Genomic DNA, 17,272 nt, shown 5'->3' on the forward strand with positions numbered 1-17,272 from the left:
GACAGATTATGGCACATCAACCAAGTGCAGTCGTGTTTGGCGCCATAAAACTTTAAAGGGGTGCAATTTAAAAATGGTTGAGAAAAAACATAGGTGTGGGGGGTGATTTGTCGATAAAATTCATCGTACTATATGTGGTTAACGGCTCCACTATAGGTGTATAAAGAGATTAGGTATATAAGTCTCGAAATTTAGAGAGGAAAGAATGAGACGAACAATGAATGAAATTACGCACATAGGCAAAAATAATAACGGAAATCATTGTATTCTGGAGATAATTATAAAAAATATGAGAGAAATTCTACATTTTAAAATGGCGCTGACAGTTTCAAGTTAATAATACGCGAAGTTTTAAATATTTTTAATTTTTTTTGGATTCTTTTAGTGTGACTAGTATATCTACTGCCCTATATAGGCACAGAACTTGTCAAACCTACAGTTCCCACGATTGGGAAGCTCCCTGTGCTGTCATTGACTAAACCTTTTTCAAAACTATTAGGTTCAGCAAAAATACTTAAATTATTGTCGGGCGGTCCGGACTGGCCGGAGCAGAAATTGCAAGTATTTTTTGATTCCGACTCCTCCAGCTGCTTTTCCAGGTCCTAAAGGCGTCGCAATGCCTGCTCGTGTATCTACTGACATTGCTGAAACCGATCAACAGCGGTAAAGTTCATCCCGCTGCCCTTGCATGTCTTCAAATTCAACATCCTGATTGGCAAGCTGCGTTTTGAGACTTGTGTTCGAACCACACGCTCAAATTGCTGTTCAATCTCTTCCTGTTCTTGAAGGAGCTTTTTATTCATGTCATTGGCTTCTTATACGAGTAATATATAAGTAAAGGTCCATGTAACAAGCAGTTCGTCAAACGTTTAATCCCTAGATGTCCCTGTTTGCAAGTCGTTAAATTGTCGCGCTCGGCTGGTCGCAAATAGCGACACGCCCGCCGGGACGGTGGGGAGCCAACTTTACAAGGCAAACACTCAAGACCAATCATTCCATTAGGTTACGTTTATTGTTTACCTAAGTATTAGTTTGTATTACGACTATGAAATTATAGGTTATTAAAATAAAGTAAAAAGCTGGGTATAAACAACATTTTTGTTTTCTTTTCTGCAAGTTAAGCATCGTCTACACCGCTGAGCAAAGACGTTGACGCACCGTTTACATAGCAAAATGTAAGACAAAAACGCAACGCATAAGACACGTGATTACGTATGCGGTAAATTCCGGTGTGATCAGTTCATAAGGGCCGATCGGTCCAGTCGTGTAATTTTCCTAAATATCTGGCGGACATATACAAACTCAAAAATGCGCGTTTTCCCAGAGATAAGACCTTGCTCTAGCTAGATCGATTTTTCGCCCCCGAAAACCAAAATCAATGCCATATTATTTTGCCATATGGCAAATTTTATTGAAATCGTTAGAACCGTCGAGGTTGAACGTCGCAAACCCGAATTACCCTGTAATCACTTGGACAAAGCGGTTAATTGTCCAAATGGATGATTTGCTATTCCGTGTACGGTCCGGGATTACGGTGACGGGATTAAGTCCCGGATCAGCGATACATCGCCCCTTTTTGACGTTTATTTACGTAATGAATATTACGTTGTGCGTCTTTGTTTGATTAAAATTGTATACGAGTTGCATCTTTTTAAAATGATTATCGGTGGGCATGAACAGTGATCGTAAAATATAAAACCGGACAAGTGCGAGTCGGACTCGACTTTTTAGTATTTGTTATTATAGCGGCAACAGAAATACATCATCTGTGAAAATTTCAACTGTCTAGCTATCACGGTTCATGAGATACGGCCTGGTGACAGACAAACGGACAGATGGACAGCGGAGTCTTAGTAATAGGGTCCCGTTTTTACCCTTTGGGTACGGAACCCTAAAAAAGGTTAAATACGAAAAATTTAACTATAAACTGCCTCCGCGTAAAATCTGTTAACCACCATAAAATCATAACTCATCCGTTGAAAGCCCAAATAGTTTTTACATTTCCTTCAAAAAAGTATCTAAAGAACAGATTGTAACGATATTTAATTACAAAACGACAGCTTAGTCAGCTAGAATATAAAATGAAATCAGAAAGCTTCTTGAATTGCATGTAATTTTTTTTAATTTTTTTTTTATTTATTTATTCACTTTAAATATTCATACAACTTTTGCCAGTATGCCACTATTGTAAACCTCTTTGGTTTATGTAATAGTTGGCGAGTTCGCGCGGTCCGATCCGCGTTTGCTTAATACTATTAGGTATATAATTGTATTATACTATTATATATATATATATAAAACTAATCTATACACATCAAATCTCTGCATCTATTTTATACATTATTATAAATGAATGTATTCCAGCAAAAGATAAACTGTACCGAGCAAACACTTAATTCACTTAGAGCGTCCCGCGGGATGCTGGCTCGGTTTAGCACATCCACGACCGCGGCGTTTAGATATTTACAACTAGCTTTTGCCCGCGACTTCGTCTGCGTGGAGTTAGTAATTTGGGTAGCTTATTTTTTTATCTAATCTGCTTTTTATCGATTTCCCGTACAAACTTCCACCCCTCTTTTTACCCCCTTAAAGGATGATTTATGGGATAAAAACTGTTAGTAATTTGGGTAGCTTATTTTTTATCTAATCTGCTTTTTATCGATTTCCCGTACAAACTTCCACCCCCCTTTTTACCCCCTTAAAGGATGATTTCTGTGATAAAAACTACCCTATGTCCTTCCCCGGGACTCAAACTATCTCTATACCAAATTTCAATTAAATCGGTTCTGCGGTTTAAGCGTGAAGAGGTAACAGATAGACAGACACACTTTCGCATTAATAATATTAGTATGGAAGTATGGATTACAGGTAATAGTAGTTATACACTATCTATAGGTACCTGCAATATCATAGTTAAATTTCAAATTATTTTCTCCTAATTTATTTTTTAGTTACGCTTAGAAATTAATTAAAAGTAGAAAATTCAATATCTCGGGTGAGACTCGTGCTCACGAAACTGGATCACTAGCCCATGCTCTGCCAATTGAGCTACCGAGACCACATCCGAGGACAGCGATATTATGTCATGGTTTGTTAAAATAAGAGGGACATTATTCTATGGGCGGAATGCAAAGCTCTTTATTACTATAAAATCTCATCAGACAAGGATAATGTTTTTAAAAGAAACCTAAAAGCTTTTCTCACCGAGACAGCATATTACTCTATAACAGAATTTTTGACTGAATTACCAAATTAAAATTTACTGCATGACATAACCCTGTTTTGACTATTATTGTTTCTCTGTGATATTATTATTATTATGTGTATTTTTATTGAATTTGTATGCCAATAGGCACGACATAGTGATACTGAAATATTTATTTAATATCTTGTAACTTACCTATGTTGAACAAATAAATCTTTTGAATCTTTGAATCTCATCAAACAATTTACAAAAAGACATTTAAAAAAATACAACACCTATTTTTTATCAGGTTACGTAGGACACATAGGTGATCTGATTAGCATTTACGAAAAAAAAACCCGAAAGAGTTTCACACTAAAACTCATTCTAAGTCACGTACTTAAATACAAATCCGGACACTTCACATCACTACAAACCGTCCCCCAGGAATATGAGGAATAAAAATATTGATTCAATTTGTAATAACAGAAAAAATATAGTAAAATAAATACGAAGTCGGTCCGGGTGTAAAATATTCATGCGCTGTCGCGATTCTTTGCGTAGGACAACGTTTAAACAATTCTCGGGAGAGGCCCTGGGGGCTCAGATATGCGGGGAATAGCCAAGATCAGAAAGAAATAGTAGGTACTTCTAGAAGGCGTATTGTAAAGGCCTAAAGGGCAGCCAAGACTATAACAAATGAAACAGCACTAAGCAGTATTTAATCCAGGCGCCTGCTTTACAAACTTGATTTCTTGTCACCTGACAGTTTCAATCATCTTTACATGTCTGGGTCAGTAAGTAAGCACCTAGTACCTAGCGATAACGTTTCTGGACCAGCAATATAAGGTGAATTAATATTATCGTGACAAGTTTTAGTCAAAATTCAAGTCAAAAGTCAAAATTTTTGACGACTAGGTATATAGTAGGTATTATAATCGAACCTCTATTCTTAGCTGTGATGAAAATAATTTATTTACGAAGAATATTCGAAGGTTCCGGTAAAGTGAATGGTATTGTTAGTTTACAAAATGGAGTACTAGAAGGGCTTGATATCAACTAAACGCTTTAACAATTTGTAAGTTAATTCAATCACGCTTAAAGAGAAGAAAAGATAATAAAACCGCAGGAAAAAAGATAAATAATAATAATAATAATAATAATAATAAATTTATTTGGCAGGCAAGAAACCCAATTTTTACAATTTACAAAAAAAAAAAAACAAAAAATACAGTGCAAAATACTAAAACTTACAACCTAAAACAATGAAATAAAACATTTACAAACTTATGGTCTAAAGATGGCCGTTCTCGGACCGGTGCAGTTTACGCCAATGTTTGTTAAATTCGTCACTGTAGTCTTTAGCTACCAGTGACAGAATTTCATTGTTAGAGGCTAGCAGTCTCGCCCGGAAGGCAGCCGACCTGGCTCTCAGAATGGCGAAAAAGTCAGGGACTCTCGCGTCCGCAAACATGCCCTTCGCACTGCAGAAACGCGGTAGTTTCAACAGAATACGAAAGGCGTTGTTGTACTGTACCCTCAGCGCGTTGAAGGAGTGCCTGGTGTACCTGTTCCAAAGCTGACAAGTATAAAAACATTGGCAAAAGGCTTTGAACAGGGTCACCTTTACCTCACTCGAACAACGCGCAAACCGTCTAGCCAACATGTTGCACCGAACCGCGAGAGCCCTGCGCTCCCTCTCCATATCGGCGTCATCTTTCAAGTACTCGCTCAGGATGTGTCCCAAGTACTTGAAGCTCGTTACAACCCGAATTGGCGCACCACTCATACACACCGTAGGTATCACCTCCGGACCCTTCCCTGACCTAAAAACGAGCATTTCGGTCTTAAGCACGTTATATTTTAGGCCATGCGTACTGGCATAGTGTTCGCAGATTTTAAGCAGCTTTACAAGACCATTTATCGAGGGGCTAAGAAGCACCATATCGTCTGCGTAGCTCAGATTGTTAACACATACGTTACCAATGTGGCAACCGACGTTAGAGCTTCTCAGCTCCCCGATAAGGTCGTTGACATATAGGTTGAATAGGTCCGGAGATGTCAACCCACCTTGGCGCACTCCACAGTCTAGCCTGTAGTCGTTAGACTGTGCGTCACCCCATTTTACATTGTTAGTTTGGTTCTCGTACCAGAACCTCAACAGACCTACAACCTCGGGAGGTGTTCCAGACGTGAAAAGCTTTTTCCACAGCAAATCATAGTTGACTAAGTCAAAAGCGCGGCTGAGGTCTAAAAAGCACGCGTACACTGACGTCTCTCTTTTAACATAGTGATTCACTGTGTACTTCAGACCTAATATTGCAGAATCCGTTGAAAGTCCTGGACGAAAACCAAACTGCGCCTGATCAATTTTAAGATTCCTAGTCAATTCGGGTTGTAATAGCCTCTCGAGCACTTTGCCGATTATCGTAGCCAGAGAGATAGGCCTGTAATTGTTAAGACTAGACAGGTCGCCGGTTTTATTCTTAACAATAGGAACAACTATTGTTTTCATCATGTCAGGAGGAAGATAACAGTGGGCTAGGCAAGCATTGAAAAAATCAGCTAGGACACGATATAGCTCATCACTACCGTAGAAGATGTGCTCCACGCTAAGTCCATCGTGCCCCGGGGACTTCCCACGCTTCATATTTTTTACTGCATTGGCAATATCTCTCATTGTAAAAACGAGGTTATTGTCGTGAGGGGTCACCGGAACCGAAAGCCCCGACGGGGGCACACCTTCCACGCTCAAGGGCGTAACCTTGAAATGAGAGGCGAACATATCCGCTATATGTTTAGGCTCACTAACATTGTTGACTGAGGCTGGCAACCCTTGTTTACTATTTAGAGCTTTTGTCGCTTTCCAAAATTTTGAAAAATTATTATTAGCGCGATTTAAAGTCAAAATATTCATTTTTATTTGCTCCTCATTTTTCTGGCACCATTTTAATTTATTTTTAAATACTTTACGGCTATTTCGCATATTTTCGTAATAAATACCGGAACTAGGGTTGCCAGCTACCGTCCAACATTTATAATGCATTTTAGCAATCTCATGAGATTCCCTGACATGATGATTCCACCCAGCGACCTGACTCCTCCTCGTTGAACCGGTCCGAGGACGGCGGTGGCAGGTACGAACGGCTGCATTCTGTAAAGTACTCACTATCTCATTATATCTACCATCTAATATTAACTTATAATTATTTAAATTATTACTTATGCTAATATCACAGGCAATACAATGACCAGGGGAAATTACATTTTTAAATTCATAATAGCACGTTTCCGCATACTTTAATGACTGCTCTTTACTCTTGCTGTTCCAGAGTACTTTACTTAGATTATTAGAAGGGTATTGGTTAAGTTTTTTGATCATAACAGTCATGTCAATTACAATATACAGCGGAAAGTGATCCGACCAGCACACGTCGTTGTCCACACGCACACACTTAATCAGTTCGCACGCCGCAGAGGTAGTCACGCAGTGGTCGAGCCACCGGCGCGCGCCACTCGCCTCGCACAGGTACGTGTATGTATCGGGTTGACCGCCTAACAATTTCACGTCAGCGCATATCCATTGCTCATCCTTACAAAAATTGTCGAGTTCTTTACCAAACCGTGAATTCGGGTGTGCATTATAATCACCTAAGATAAACGCGTTCTCCACGTCACTGTCATTAATAACGGCACTAATTATTCCCAGACAGTTCGTGAAATTAATTAGGTCCTCACTGTTGTTACTGTCATACGGCATGTAAACACTAAAAGCTAGAAACGCGTTATCCTCGATTTGAATACGCACGGCAATGATTCTGTCGCTACCACAGTTTTTTTTGCTATACTTGTAAAATTTGCTATACTTGTTATATGAGTTCTATCACCTACCTACCTAAAAGACTGGCGAAAACACAACTAATATAGATAAAAAACAGAAATACCCCTCTAAATTTCAAGAATACACCAATAACAATTCATATTCAAAACACAATGTTTTCCTCTCAAACATAACCAGTTAAACAATCTCGACCCCACGTCGCTGTAAGGTCCCTAGGGACAGAATATAAAGATTGCTCCCGTTTTAATCGGGATATAGACTAACAATCAACTTTTATTTGCCTGATTGTCCCCTAGGCGACGCTTTATTTGAATATTGGGGTATGAATTAACTAGAAGGTAATTTTGTAAAAAAAAAATTGGTACGTAAGTTTTAAATTGCTTGGAAATGGTGATTTTAAGCAACACGTTCAAACAGATTCAAAAATTAATTCAAGGGGACAAATATGAGATACCTACCTTAAAAAAATAGGTAAAAAACCTTAGCGGTAATCCATATCTTCAGAAAAGCCTCTTACTCACATCGATAAATCTCTTAAAAATATTACAAGAAATATTTCTGCAACTCAACATAGGCAATCGAATAATTAATTATTAGATAGTACCGTGATTTAAAGGGCATATATAAATTAAAATAAAAACCTGTAGAAATTATTTTCATCGCAAAAATTTCTGACCTATATTGTTATACTTTGGCAAGTTTGACTTCGTTTCCGACTGTAATTACTACACATTAGGCCGCCTTTACACCTGTAAGTTGCTTACGTAATATTTACATAATTTATTTACGGTTGCATTTACACTTGCAATAAATGCTTACGTAAATAATGCTTACGTAAGTTGTGTAAGTTTAAACTTGCAAAAATTATTACACGCCCATTTACATTTGCTTCCCAAATCAGTAATAAAATGCCTTCTCACAGTCGCCACGTTTCTCAAAAGCAGTAGGTAATCAAAGTTTCTACCTCGTCCGGTGACCAGCTTTTATTTTGTTTTCGTTTTGGACCGGATATTCTCAACTTATTATTATCAATTTAGTTCGATAAGCTGTGAGTCGCTTCCGTAAACAAACTCGAACGTGTTTAGACCTGTAATTTTCCAATTTACGTAAGCTGTGAGAAATTACAATAAGTCACTTACAATTACTGTTTACACTTGAAAAATTATCGTAAGTCGCTTACGTAAGTGACTTCCGTAAGTAAAACTTACAGGTGTAAAGGCGGCCTTAGATTCACTACTATTGCTAGAGTCGTTCTTAGAACCCTTGGTGCCTTGACCAGGATACCAACCACACATCCCTAACCAACCCTATAAAAGGCTCGGCTTACGAGTCCCCGCTCGCAGTCCGCTGTCGGCTGCGGCCGGAGCATGTTGTCGCTGTACCGCGCGTGGCTCGGGCCGAGCCCGTGCGTGGCGCGCCCCGCGCCGCCGCCCGGCGCCCACCGCCCCGTGCCGCGCCGCGCCCGAGCGCCCTCCCCGGTCACACCACCAGCACCGTCGCCATCCTCGACCGCCTCTAGCGAGCTGGACGTCGAACGCATCGAACCGGAGATAGACAACAGGCACCCATCCAGCACGGTCTTAGACATCGCTTCCTGCGACGGCCCCGTCCGATTCAGTCGCGTCCTGAACACAGCCTGGAGCGAATCGTCCCCTGATCGTAACTGGCCATGTCGACATCGTAAGACGCGGACGACCATCCAGTACTATCCGTGCAAGACGTGCGGCTCAAAGTTCCCGAGTTACTACTTCGTGCACAAGCACAGGAAGAGATGCCACGCCGAGGAGGAGGCCGCCGTGAATCTGTCCGGCGAACCGGAGCCGTCGACTTCTGGTGTTAATTAGGATTAATAGATTGAAGAATCCGACCGCATCACAAAATTTTCATATTTAAAAATTCTGTCGCTTTTGTTTTTGAGACTAGAGTTGGCGAAACAGTAATATTATAAAGAAGTATCGAAAAGAAAGCTATTGGTTGCCAAGATCTCGTCAAAAGTGGTCACGAGTGGACGCAAAAATGCAAAGTTATTTTATTCTCGATGGAAAACGATTTTAAACAAAAGTGTTTACAAAAGCAACAAAACAAAGACGACAGGACCTACGATTAGTATGACAAGTTCCTAAAGTTCCAAGATGTATTTGGAAACAGTAAAGCCCCAAAAATTCTGCATTTTTCAAAATGGAAAACAGTCTTTAACTCTTTGAAAATAAAGCGACGACGAGACACCTAGAGCCGCTTAACGCCGGACAGTTAATGTTTAAGTTGTAGAAAGACTACATTTTTCAGATGTCGAAGTGTTAGTTTTCATTTGAAAGTGTTTTAGTGCCAAAGTTTTTAAGTGACATTGGTCGGGTTATTTCTCAATTCTTAAGAGTAGTGAACTTTAAGGAAACATATCAGTATTCGCGTCGCGTGTGATGAAACGAGCTTATTTTACGGGCCGTAGGTTAAATTGATTTATTGTCAATGTTAAATATATGTTTAAATGACGTTGCGTTGTTTTATTCGATTTGCTTCGCTATCGTTTTTAAGAGTCCTCGGCAAGCTCGGTTCTTCATACAAACGTAGTTACGCTCTCATTCTAAAACTAGCTAGATTGCTCTGAAACTTTGTACTTACAATAGGATAAGGTATATTGTGCCTGTAATTAGTTTATGTAGCTTCAGATATCATAGTTAAAAAATACAGCCAATTTAAGTTTTTCATACAAAACTAGTTTTTGCTCTATTTCGTTTATTTTATAAGCTGGAGCTATATAAACTAATTTTAGACCTAGATATACCTCATGTCATTGTATGTGCAAAGTTTAATTGCATTCCAACACGTAGTTTTAAAATGAGAACGAAACTCCGTTTGTATGGGAAGGTGAAATTCAGCCGAGCTTGCCGGGGACTTTGCACATACAATGACATGAGGTATATTTAGGTCTGTAATTAGTGTATATAGCTTCAGTTTATAAAACAAACGAAATAGAGCGAAAACAAGTTTTGTATGAAAAAATTCGCTTTTTTAACTATGGTATCTGAAGCTACATAAACTAATGACAGACATAGATATACTTTATCCTATTGTAAGTACAAAGTTTCAGAGCAAACTAGCTACTCGTTTTAAAATGAGAGCGGAACTAGGTTTGTATGGAGAACCGAGCTTGCCGGAGACGCTTAATACCAAAATCGCAAAATCTGACAGTTGGATTTACCCGACTTTGAAGTTAAGCGATTCACTTGAAAGTGTGAAGGTTACTTTGACAGCGTACGTCAGAATCATAACACCTATATGGCCATGGCGCTGTGGACACAACTAGTTTATGACGCCTTTAATTCTTGGCGTTCAAAAAGTTAATTAAAATTGCCATAATTGTACCTATACAGGGTGACCTTAGCCATTGGACAAACCCTGAAATTCCACGTAGGGTTACTTCTCAGGAACTCTCAAACGTTAATATATTTTTTTAATAGAACAAAAGATAAAAACAATAATTTGTCATACAAAAATTAATTCCAATAATCGACAACAATAAGAAACATACTGTATTAACCATTGGCAGTGTTTTTAACAACTTGTTCGAAAATGTGCGGCAATAATGACATTTGTCAAAAGTCAGAATCTTATTAATGTCATAAATAAAAAAGATATACTGATTCTAAATACCCTAATGCATATGTACATTTCGGCTTTGTCCAATGGACACCCTGTATACTATTAAAAGTAATGAAACGCCCGGATTCCCGCGTCAATATCGAGTTTGCGCAAAAAGCGAGATAATTAGCGAGTATATTAATTAATCCAGCCGCGTTTCATTACGCCAAAGCAAACGAGACGCTAATTTGTTGGTTCACTTCGCAGGTTTACTCACGAAATCTATATAATTATCATATAATTATGTAGAAACGTTCAACACTTTGTAAGGCATATAAAAAAGGCGATATGTAACTTTTTCAAAATTTCCATTTTTTTATATTTTGTATATAGGATGTTTTAATACTTAGGGTGTATTCTTAATCTTTCGGCGTTGACTAATTTAAGTTTTTGGTCACCAATATTGGTAAAAAAAAAAACCGGACAAGTGCGAGTCAGACTCGCCCACCGAGGTTTCCGTACAAATTCAATTTTTAGTATTTGTTGTTATAGCGGCAACAGAAATACATCTGTGAAAATTTCGCTATCACGGGTCATGAGATACAGCTTCATAACAGACAGACAGACGGACAGTGGAGTCTTAGTAATAGGAGCCCGTTTTTACCCTTTGGGTAAGGAACCCTAAAAAGGTTTTATTAAAAATAGATTTGAGCGTGACTCATTTATTTAGTTTGCTATATAAACTTTCCTTTCTGAATTCATAGTTGTTTGTGTATTGAATCCGTAAAAAATAAACAAACTATGAGTCCCTCTAAACAAATAAATAAGCGTGTTTGTAATACGGTGGGGGTCCAAAACCGCGAGCTTCTCAGCGCAGTTAAGGGCCACCAAAAAAAACCGGCCAAGTGCGAGTCGGACTCGCGCACCGATGGTTCCGCACTTTTTAGTATTTGTTGTTATAGCGGCAACAGAAATACATCATCTGAGAAAATTTCAACTGTCTAGCTATCACGGTTCTTGAGATACAGCCTGGTGACAGACGGACAGCGGAGTCTTAGCAATAGGGTCCCGTTTTGACCCTTTGGGTTCGGAACCCTAAAAAAGAATAAGATAATGCTACTGAATTCGTCGGTGAATTTTTGTTTCGGCGTAACCCTAAAAATGGGTGCTTTTCGTACCTGTCTCCGGCGTCATCACCGGCTGTGTCGGCGTCGGCGTCGGCGGTTGCGCCGGCTGCGGCGTCGGCGGTGCGGCGGGAGGCGTCGGCGCGACCGCCGGCGGCGGCGTCGGCGCGGGCGTCACCGTCACGATTGGTGAGGGGGAGGGCGAGCACGTTGTCGTTATTGTTAACGTTGTTGGGGGCGTTGAGGAGGTCTGTTGAGAAACATGTAAGATGAGAACACTAGGTCTTTATTTCTTGAATGTCCCAAATTTAGCGCTGCATAAATTTGCGCCCCTAATTTAGTTGTGATATTAAAAAGCATGGCTATTTTAAAAACAGTAAATTTAAGGGGCGCTAGACCCTAACCATCAACAATTTTACAAAAAAAATACAAAAGTTTATTTCGGTACCAGGCATACATGAAATACAGGATAAAACAAATCAGTTTCACTTACAAGGTATTACAATTTGGTTGGCAATAGCCCTCACTCTAGGTCAAGCCAGTGTCGTGCGGACTCTAGGATTCCAGTAGATTTATCAATAAGATCTTGACGTACCTAAGCAGTTTAATATGTAAGCTCTCAGTTTCAAGCTCAGATAATAATTTTTGTTCCATACGAAGGTAAGGTTTATCACCGCATTTGTTTAACACGACTCGATGGCGTAAGAGCGTAACTATCTTTCATGAAAAGTTTGTGTTTAGGATAACCAAACTAACGTGCCAACCCATCTGACACTTTCGTGTCATGTTTATTTGAGCCAACTGGCAAGCAAACAACATTTATAATATTTTATATAAAAAATATAGTACAATATTACGTTTAGAAAACAAAACTGACCGTTTGCGTCTGCTCAGGCTGCGGGGGCGGCGTCGGAGAGGGCGGCGCGGGGCTGCCGGCGGGCACGGCGCCGCCCGCCGTCGCCGGCGCCGGCGCGGGGGGCGCCGACGACCCCGGCGGCGGCGATGGTGGTAAGGGCGGCGTGCGGGTGATTTCCGTACTGTTTAACAAAAATTAACAAAAAAAAGGTTAGCAAATACTCGTATTATCTATTCACAATACTACAATGTTTAACCGTTATCCCTAGGATGACAATTGTCGGCTTCATATAGAACAGTAAGAGATTTTTAATGGTTGATCATTATTTTTTTAATTTAAATGTAAAAACACTAAACTCGGCAAAAACGCAGATGCAACCGATTCCAAACAAACTTAGAGCCCGCCTAATAATAAGCAGTTACTTGTAGCCTGAGGAAGATTAAATCCATGGGTGTCATACCCGACCCTATAAAAACCTGTGGGTACAATCCTTTAAAAAACTCAGCTCGATAATTAACAATTTCTAAGTGATTGCTAATAATTTATTTTATGATATTAGTATGAAATATATTAGCCAAAGTTGATACTATACTACATAAACCACAGCCAAAGCCGCGCGCCGCGCTAGTCTGCTCTGCCGTAATGAATGATTAAGGGGCGCTGCGCAAACGCGCCACGGCAAACATCATTAGCGGAAACCGCCACTCTTTTAATTACCCCTGCCCGGGTAGGGAGGGGATTAGGATTTTAGGCTGATTTCTAGCGGATTAACAGGATGATATGTCAGACAGCCACGTTTGACGCCAATGTCTGTCTGTCTGTCTGTCTGCCTGTCTGCCTATCTGTCTGTCTGTGGCATCGTAACTCTCCAACGGATGGACCGACTTCAATGTTTTTTTAGCCTCTTCCAAAAATTCCAAAATAAAATGGTTTTTGTTTTTGGCATAAACAGCGTAGGGTTTTTTATTAATTTAATAGTTATAATGATTGCGCATGCCATTTTGCCCATTTTTAATGTTAATCCGTTCCTTAAACACGTCACTGTGTAACTTTAGGGCCAAAAGGTGATAAGTATCGCATTAAAAATATTTTATCCTCGCAATATAATATGCTGAACAGGCACCACCAATCAACGCTCAACGCGGAGTATTTGAACATCATTAAAATCTGACCAATTAACAAGTAACAACGTAATCACGGGGGTGAAGCCAATCAAATTAATCCCGAGATTGGGGTTGCGTGGTACGAAAGGCAGAAAATTTCATATTTTGCTTTTGTTTGCTGTTTTTGGACAAACACCTAGCTCTAAATGCACTAGCTACTCAAAATCGGCGTGTCACGAATGTCACGATTTCACGATGGTAATGTATGCAAAATTCTTAGCGAGTATGATCTACTTCCAGCAAAAGTCTGCCTTGTATGAAAGTGGTCACATATAGGATTCGGGAATTGGGCGGTTTGTGTGACCTTTTAGCAAGTTTCGATATTAGAAACGTTCCCGCCGCCACGACTACTTATAAGAATGAATAGTGTTTAAGGATTCTAAGATCCGACCGTTCTTCAATTTGATATCTTAGATTTAACTTTATTCTAGGTTCGAGTTAAGACTATCACAAAGTTAACAAATCAATAAAACTACGTAAAATACCAAGCAATATCGAAACAGACATACAAACTGCCAGAAACCCACACCGCAACGATTCTTGTTTAGATTTTTCCGCAAACACGGCGCCATCTTTCTAATTGCATTAATTAAAGCGGTCGACCGACAAGCAAACAGACGTTTTTTGCCGATTCCAAACTTGGATTGACTGCGACGCATTTCTGTTTGAACAGTTTTTGAAGGCTGAATTTGTAGGTTTGGATCCTGGCGCGCGGGAAAAAAATGTAACGCGCTAAATGCTGTCATATTTTTAGAATAGTAAAGTGTTTGTTAAACGTAAAAATATGGGGATATATCTTTTTCGTTTATTTAGCGTAGCGCCAATAAAGTTGAAATCAAAGAACACTGAAAAGGGACGTCTACTTTGGTATAGTTATTTGTTATACAAGGGTGCAAAGTTGTGTTTTAACACACGAGAAGTAAAATACATTTGCACCCGTGTGAAACACAAAACTTTTCCCCTCACTATAACGAGGAAAGTGCAACATCCACAGGCGTTAGATCATCTTCATCAACTGGAATCACACATTTTTTTACGATACTATAACAAAAAACTCTGGAAATTCTGTACTTTTACGTGAGAAGTTTTTAAGTAAAATTTTTGTTGACAATGTTGACATTTCTGACGTATGAAATGTCAATGATGCGTTTTGAAATTGCATCGACTTAACTTATGCGTTCAGAATTATATTTAACATAATTATTAAAAAACAAACGTTTATTATGGAATTTTAAGATTTATGACTTAAAATCATTAAATAAAGCTAAATCTGGTATTTTTTATTAGATTCTCAAACCATTTATTTAATGATAATTAATATCGAACGAACCATTATTATGAGCGTTTTACGTTTTATTTTTGTCAAGCTACTTAAACACGCTCCATCCAAGGTCAAGTTACTTTCCCCACTAGTGGATAAAATGCGTTTTTCCCCGCTTGTTTTAAAGGATAAAAGACGGCTTTTCGAGCTAGTGAGGGGAAAAATTCATTAAAAACATAAGCTTGAAGGATGGACGTTACATGCAAAATGGCTGAACGGCACTTGTTTAAATTTGGCACACTGATGTTTATAACCTAAATTAACACTTATGATTTAGCTCATTACCTGAGGGGGTAAAACGAGAGACGTAAGATTTCTACGCGGTCGATGTCACGGAAAAAGCTATAAATTTTACATTTGTATAATATTAAGAAGATCAATTTAACAGGAATCACTTATTTTTCATGTACACAGAGGAAAAAGCATGTTAACATAAGATCGTCAAAGATGTGTATATCGCGTGTTGACAATTACTTCTCTGATTACCTATATTTGCCCGCCCGGGGGAGCGCGTTTGATTCCTGATATTAATAAATAAAAAACAAACTTGATTTGTCTTGGGACTTGATTAGATACGGAAAATAAAACGGAGATTTTGCGAAGAAAGTAAAAGAGCGTATAGGTTAAAGTAGGTATTTTATCAAAAATTCCAGTCTTAAAAGTTACGTTGGTGAATATAAAGTACTTAATAATACTTTGGTGGATAAAGTACTTAATGATACTTATGTGCTAAAGACCCGGACGTAACGAAACGCTAATCAATCTGTCGCACTTATATTATTAACAGGGGCGTATTTACCCTAGGGCCAAGGGGGCCATGGCCCGGGGCGGCAGGCTGCGGGGGGCGGCACAGGCCGCCGCTGACTTTCAGTTGCTTTCAGTTTTGGGTGCCTCAGTGGCGCCCCAATTTTTTTTTGTGGTGTTACTGATACTACACATAATTTAATTTAAAGTAAGTAACTACTTATTCGTTGTCTACTTCCAGTAGACATTACAATTTTTACGGTGCGTTTGCGCCCCTTTGCCTTCTACCTTCTTTACCCACGTCGGATTGTCGTCGAGTTCTCATGGTGTCGCCCTGTGACGTCGCTCTTCCATCGCCTTAAGGCCGCGGGCTCCAGATGCTTTTTAGCGCTGCATGCTTGACGGCATAAATGCCGTGAGCGACGTCCAGGCGCCGGCCATTGCGTCAGCAGCCGCTATATCCTGTACGACGTCCGTACCTCTGTGGCGCACAGCGTCCAGACCAAGTCCAGACGCTGTTGTCGACGTCAACCGGAAACCGTTCACTATATATATTAATAAGCTTAAAAAGCTTAAGTTATCACAGTGAACTCACAATGGCAATATTAAGACGCTTTTGGCGCTTATATAAGGGTTACCCACGTATGTCGACGCGGAATCGGCTAAATCCGATAGGAAATAGCTTTATGTCTGCGCAATAAGAGCGAAAAAGTCGTCATTTGGCTCGGCTCGCATCGGCCAGCGCCTGCTTTTTCGCTCCTATTGCGCGGACATAAAAGCTTTTTCCTATCGGCTTTTGCTCAATGCGCGTCGATATATCTGGGGAGACCCAAAGTACTTTATGCCAATTTACGCATTTTGAAAATTTTCCTAAAACTGGATCGACAAAAAAATCTATTTTATCATAGAATCTGGTCACAAATTTTCACGAGAATCGGTTAAGATTTCGACCTGTAGAGGAAAACACCTGGACATATAGTCATAATAAGAATGGCGGACTAACAGGTCAGGTTGCGAGCCCTGAAAAGCTTAAAAGTCGCGCCTTCCAGAAGAACCGACGCATTCCAGCAATTCCAGCAAGTCGCGCCTCCGCTTTAATTTGAGCGAACGCCAAAGGTCGAGTAGCATGAGAGCCGAGATCACATTGGTTCCAAGCTCCAAGCCAATTCCAAACTCTCCCCTCCTCCAGCTCGGTCTTCGGCCTTACGTAGCTCGGCCTTTGGTGTCTCGTGTTACTTTAACTTGGTCGTTGTTCCAATCCCAACATTGATTTTTTCCCACATCGACCTTTGGCTTTGCACGGAAGCGCGCCGCAATTAGACGATTCGGGACTTTAGCACTATGCAAGTATGCAGAGCTCGTCTACCTGGACATAGGTTTTTGTCCCAGCTCAGCTCCACTGAAGCTCGCCCTTTAAGTCTCTTGGGCCCGCAGAAAACTTTAATCATATTCGTAGCCTT

At 39.8% G+C, this 17,272-nt stretch overlaps 1 protein-coding gene across 1 annotated transcript in view; it reads right to left on the reverse strand.

The window, feature by feature from the left end:
- The window catches only part of LOC134749961 (bromodomain-containing protein 4-like), a 107,441-nt gene that overhangs the window by 26,721 nt on the left and 63,448 nt on the right, over positions 1 to 17,272 (reverse strand). The window contains exons 12-13 of the mRNA XM_063684999.1: positions 12,606 to 12,765; positions 11,783 to 11,978 (exon numbers count right to left, since the gene is read on the reverse strand). Of these exons, the coding sequence (XP_063541069.1) occupies positions 11,783 to 11,978; positions 12,606 to 12,765 (356 nt within the window). The remainder of the gene's footprint in view (positions 1 to 11,782; positions 11,979 to 12,605; positions 12,766 to 17,272) is intronic.

The sequence above is a fragment of the Cydia strobilella genome, chromosome 19 (genome assembly GCF_947568885.1).
Source record: "Cydia strobilella chromosome 19, ilCydStro3.1, whole genome shotgun sequence".
In the NCBI taxonomy this organism is placed as follows: domain Eukaryota; kingdom Metazoa; phylum Arthropoda; class Insecta; order Lepidoptera; family Tortricidae; genus Cydia; species Cydia strobilella.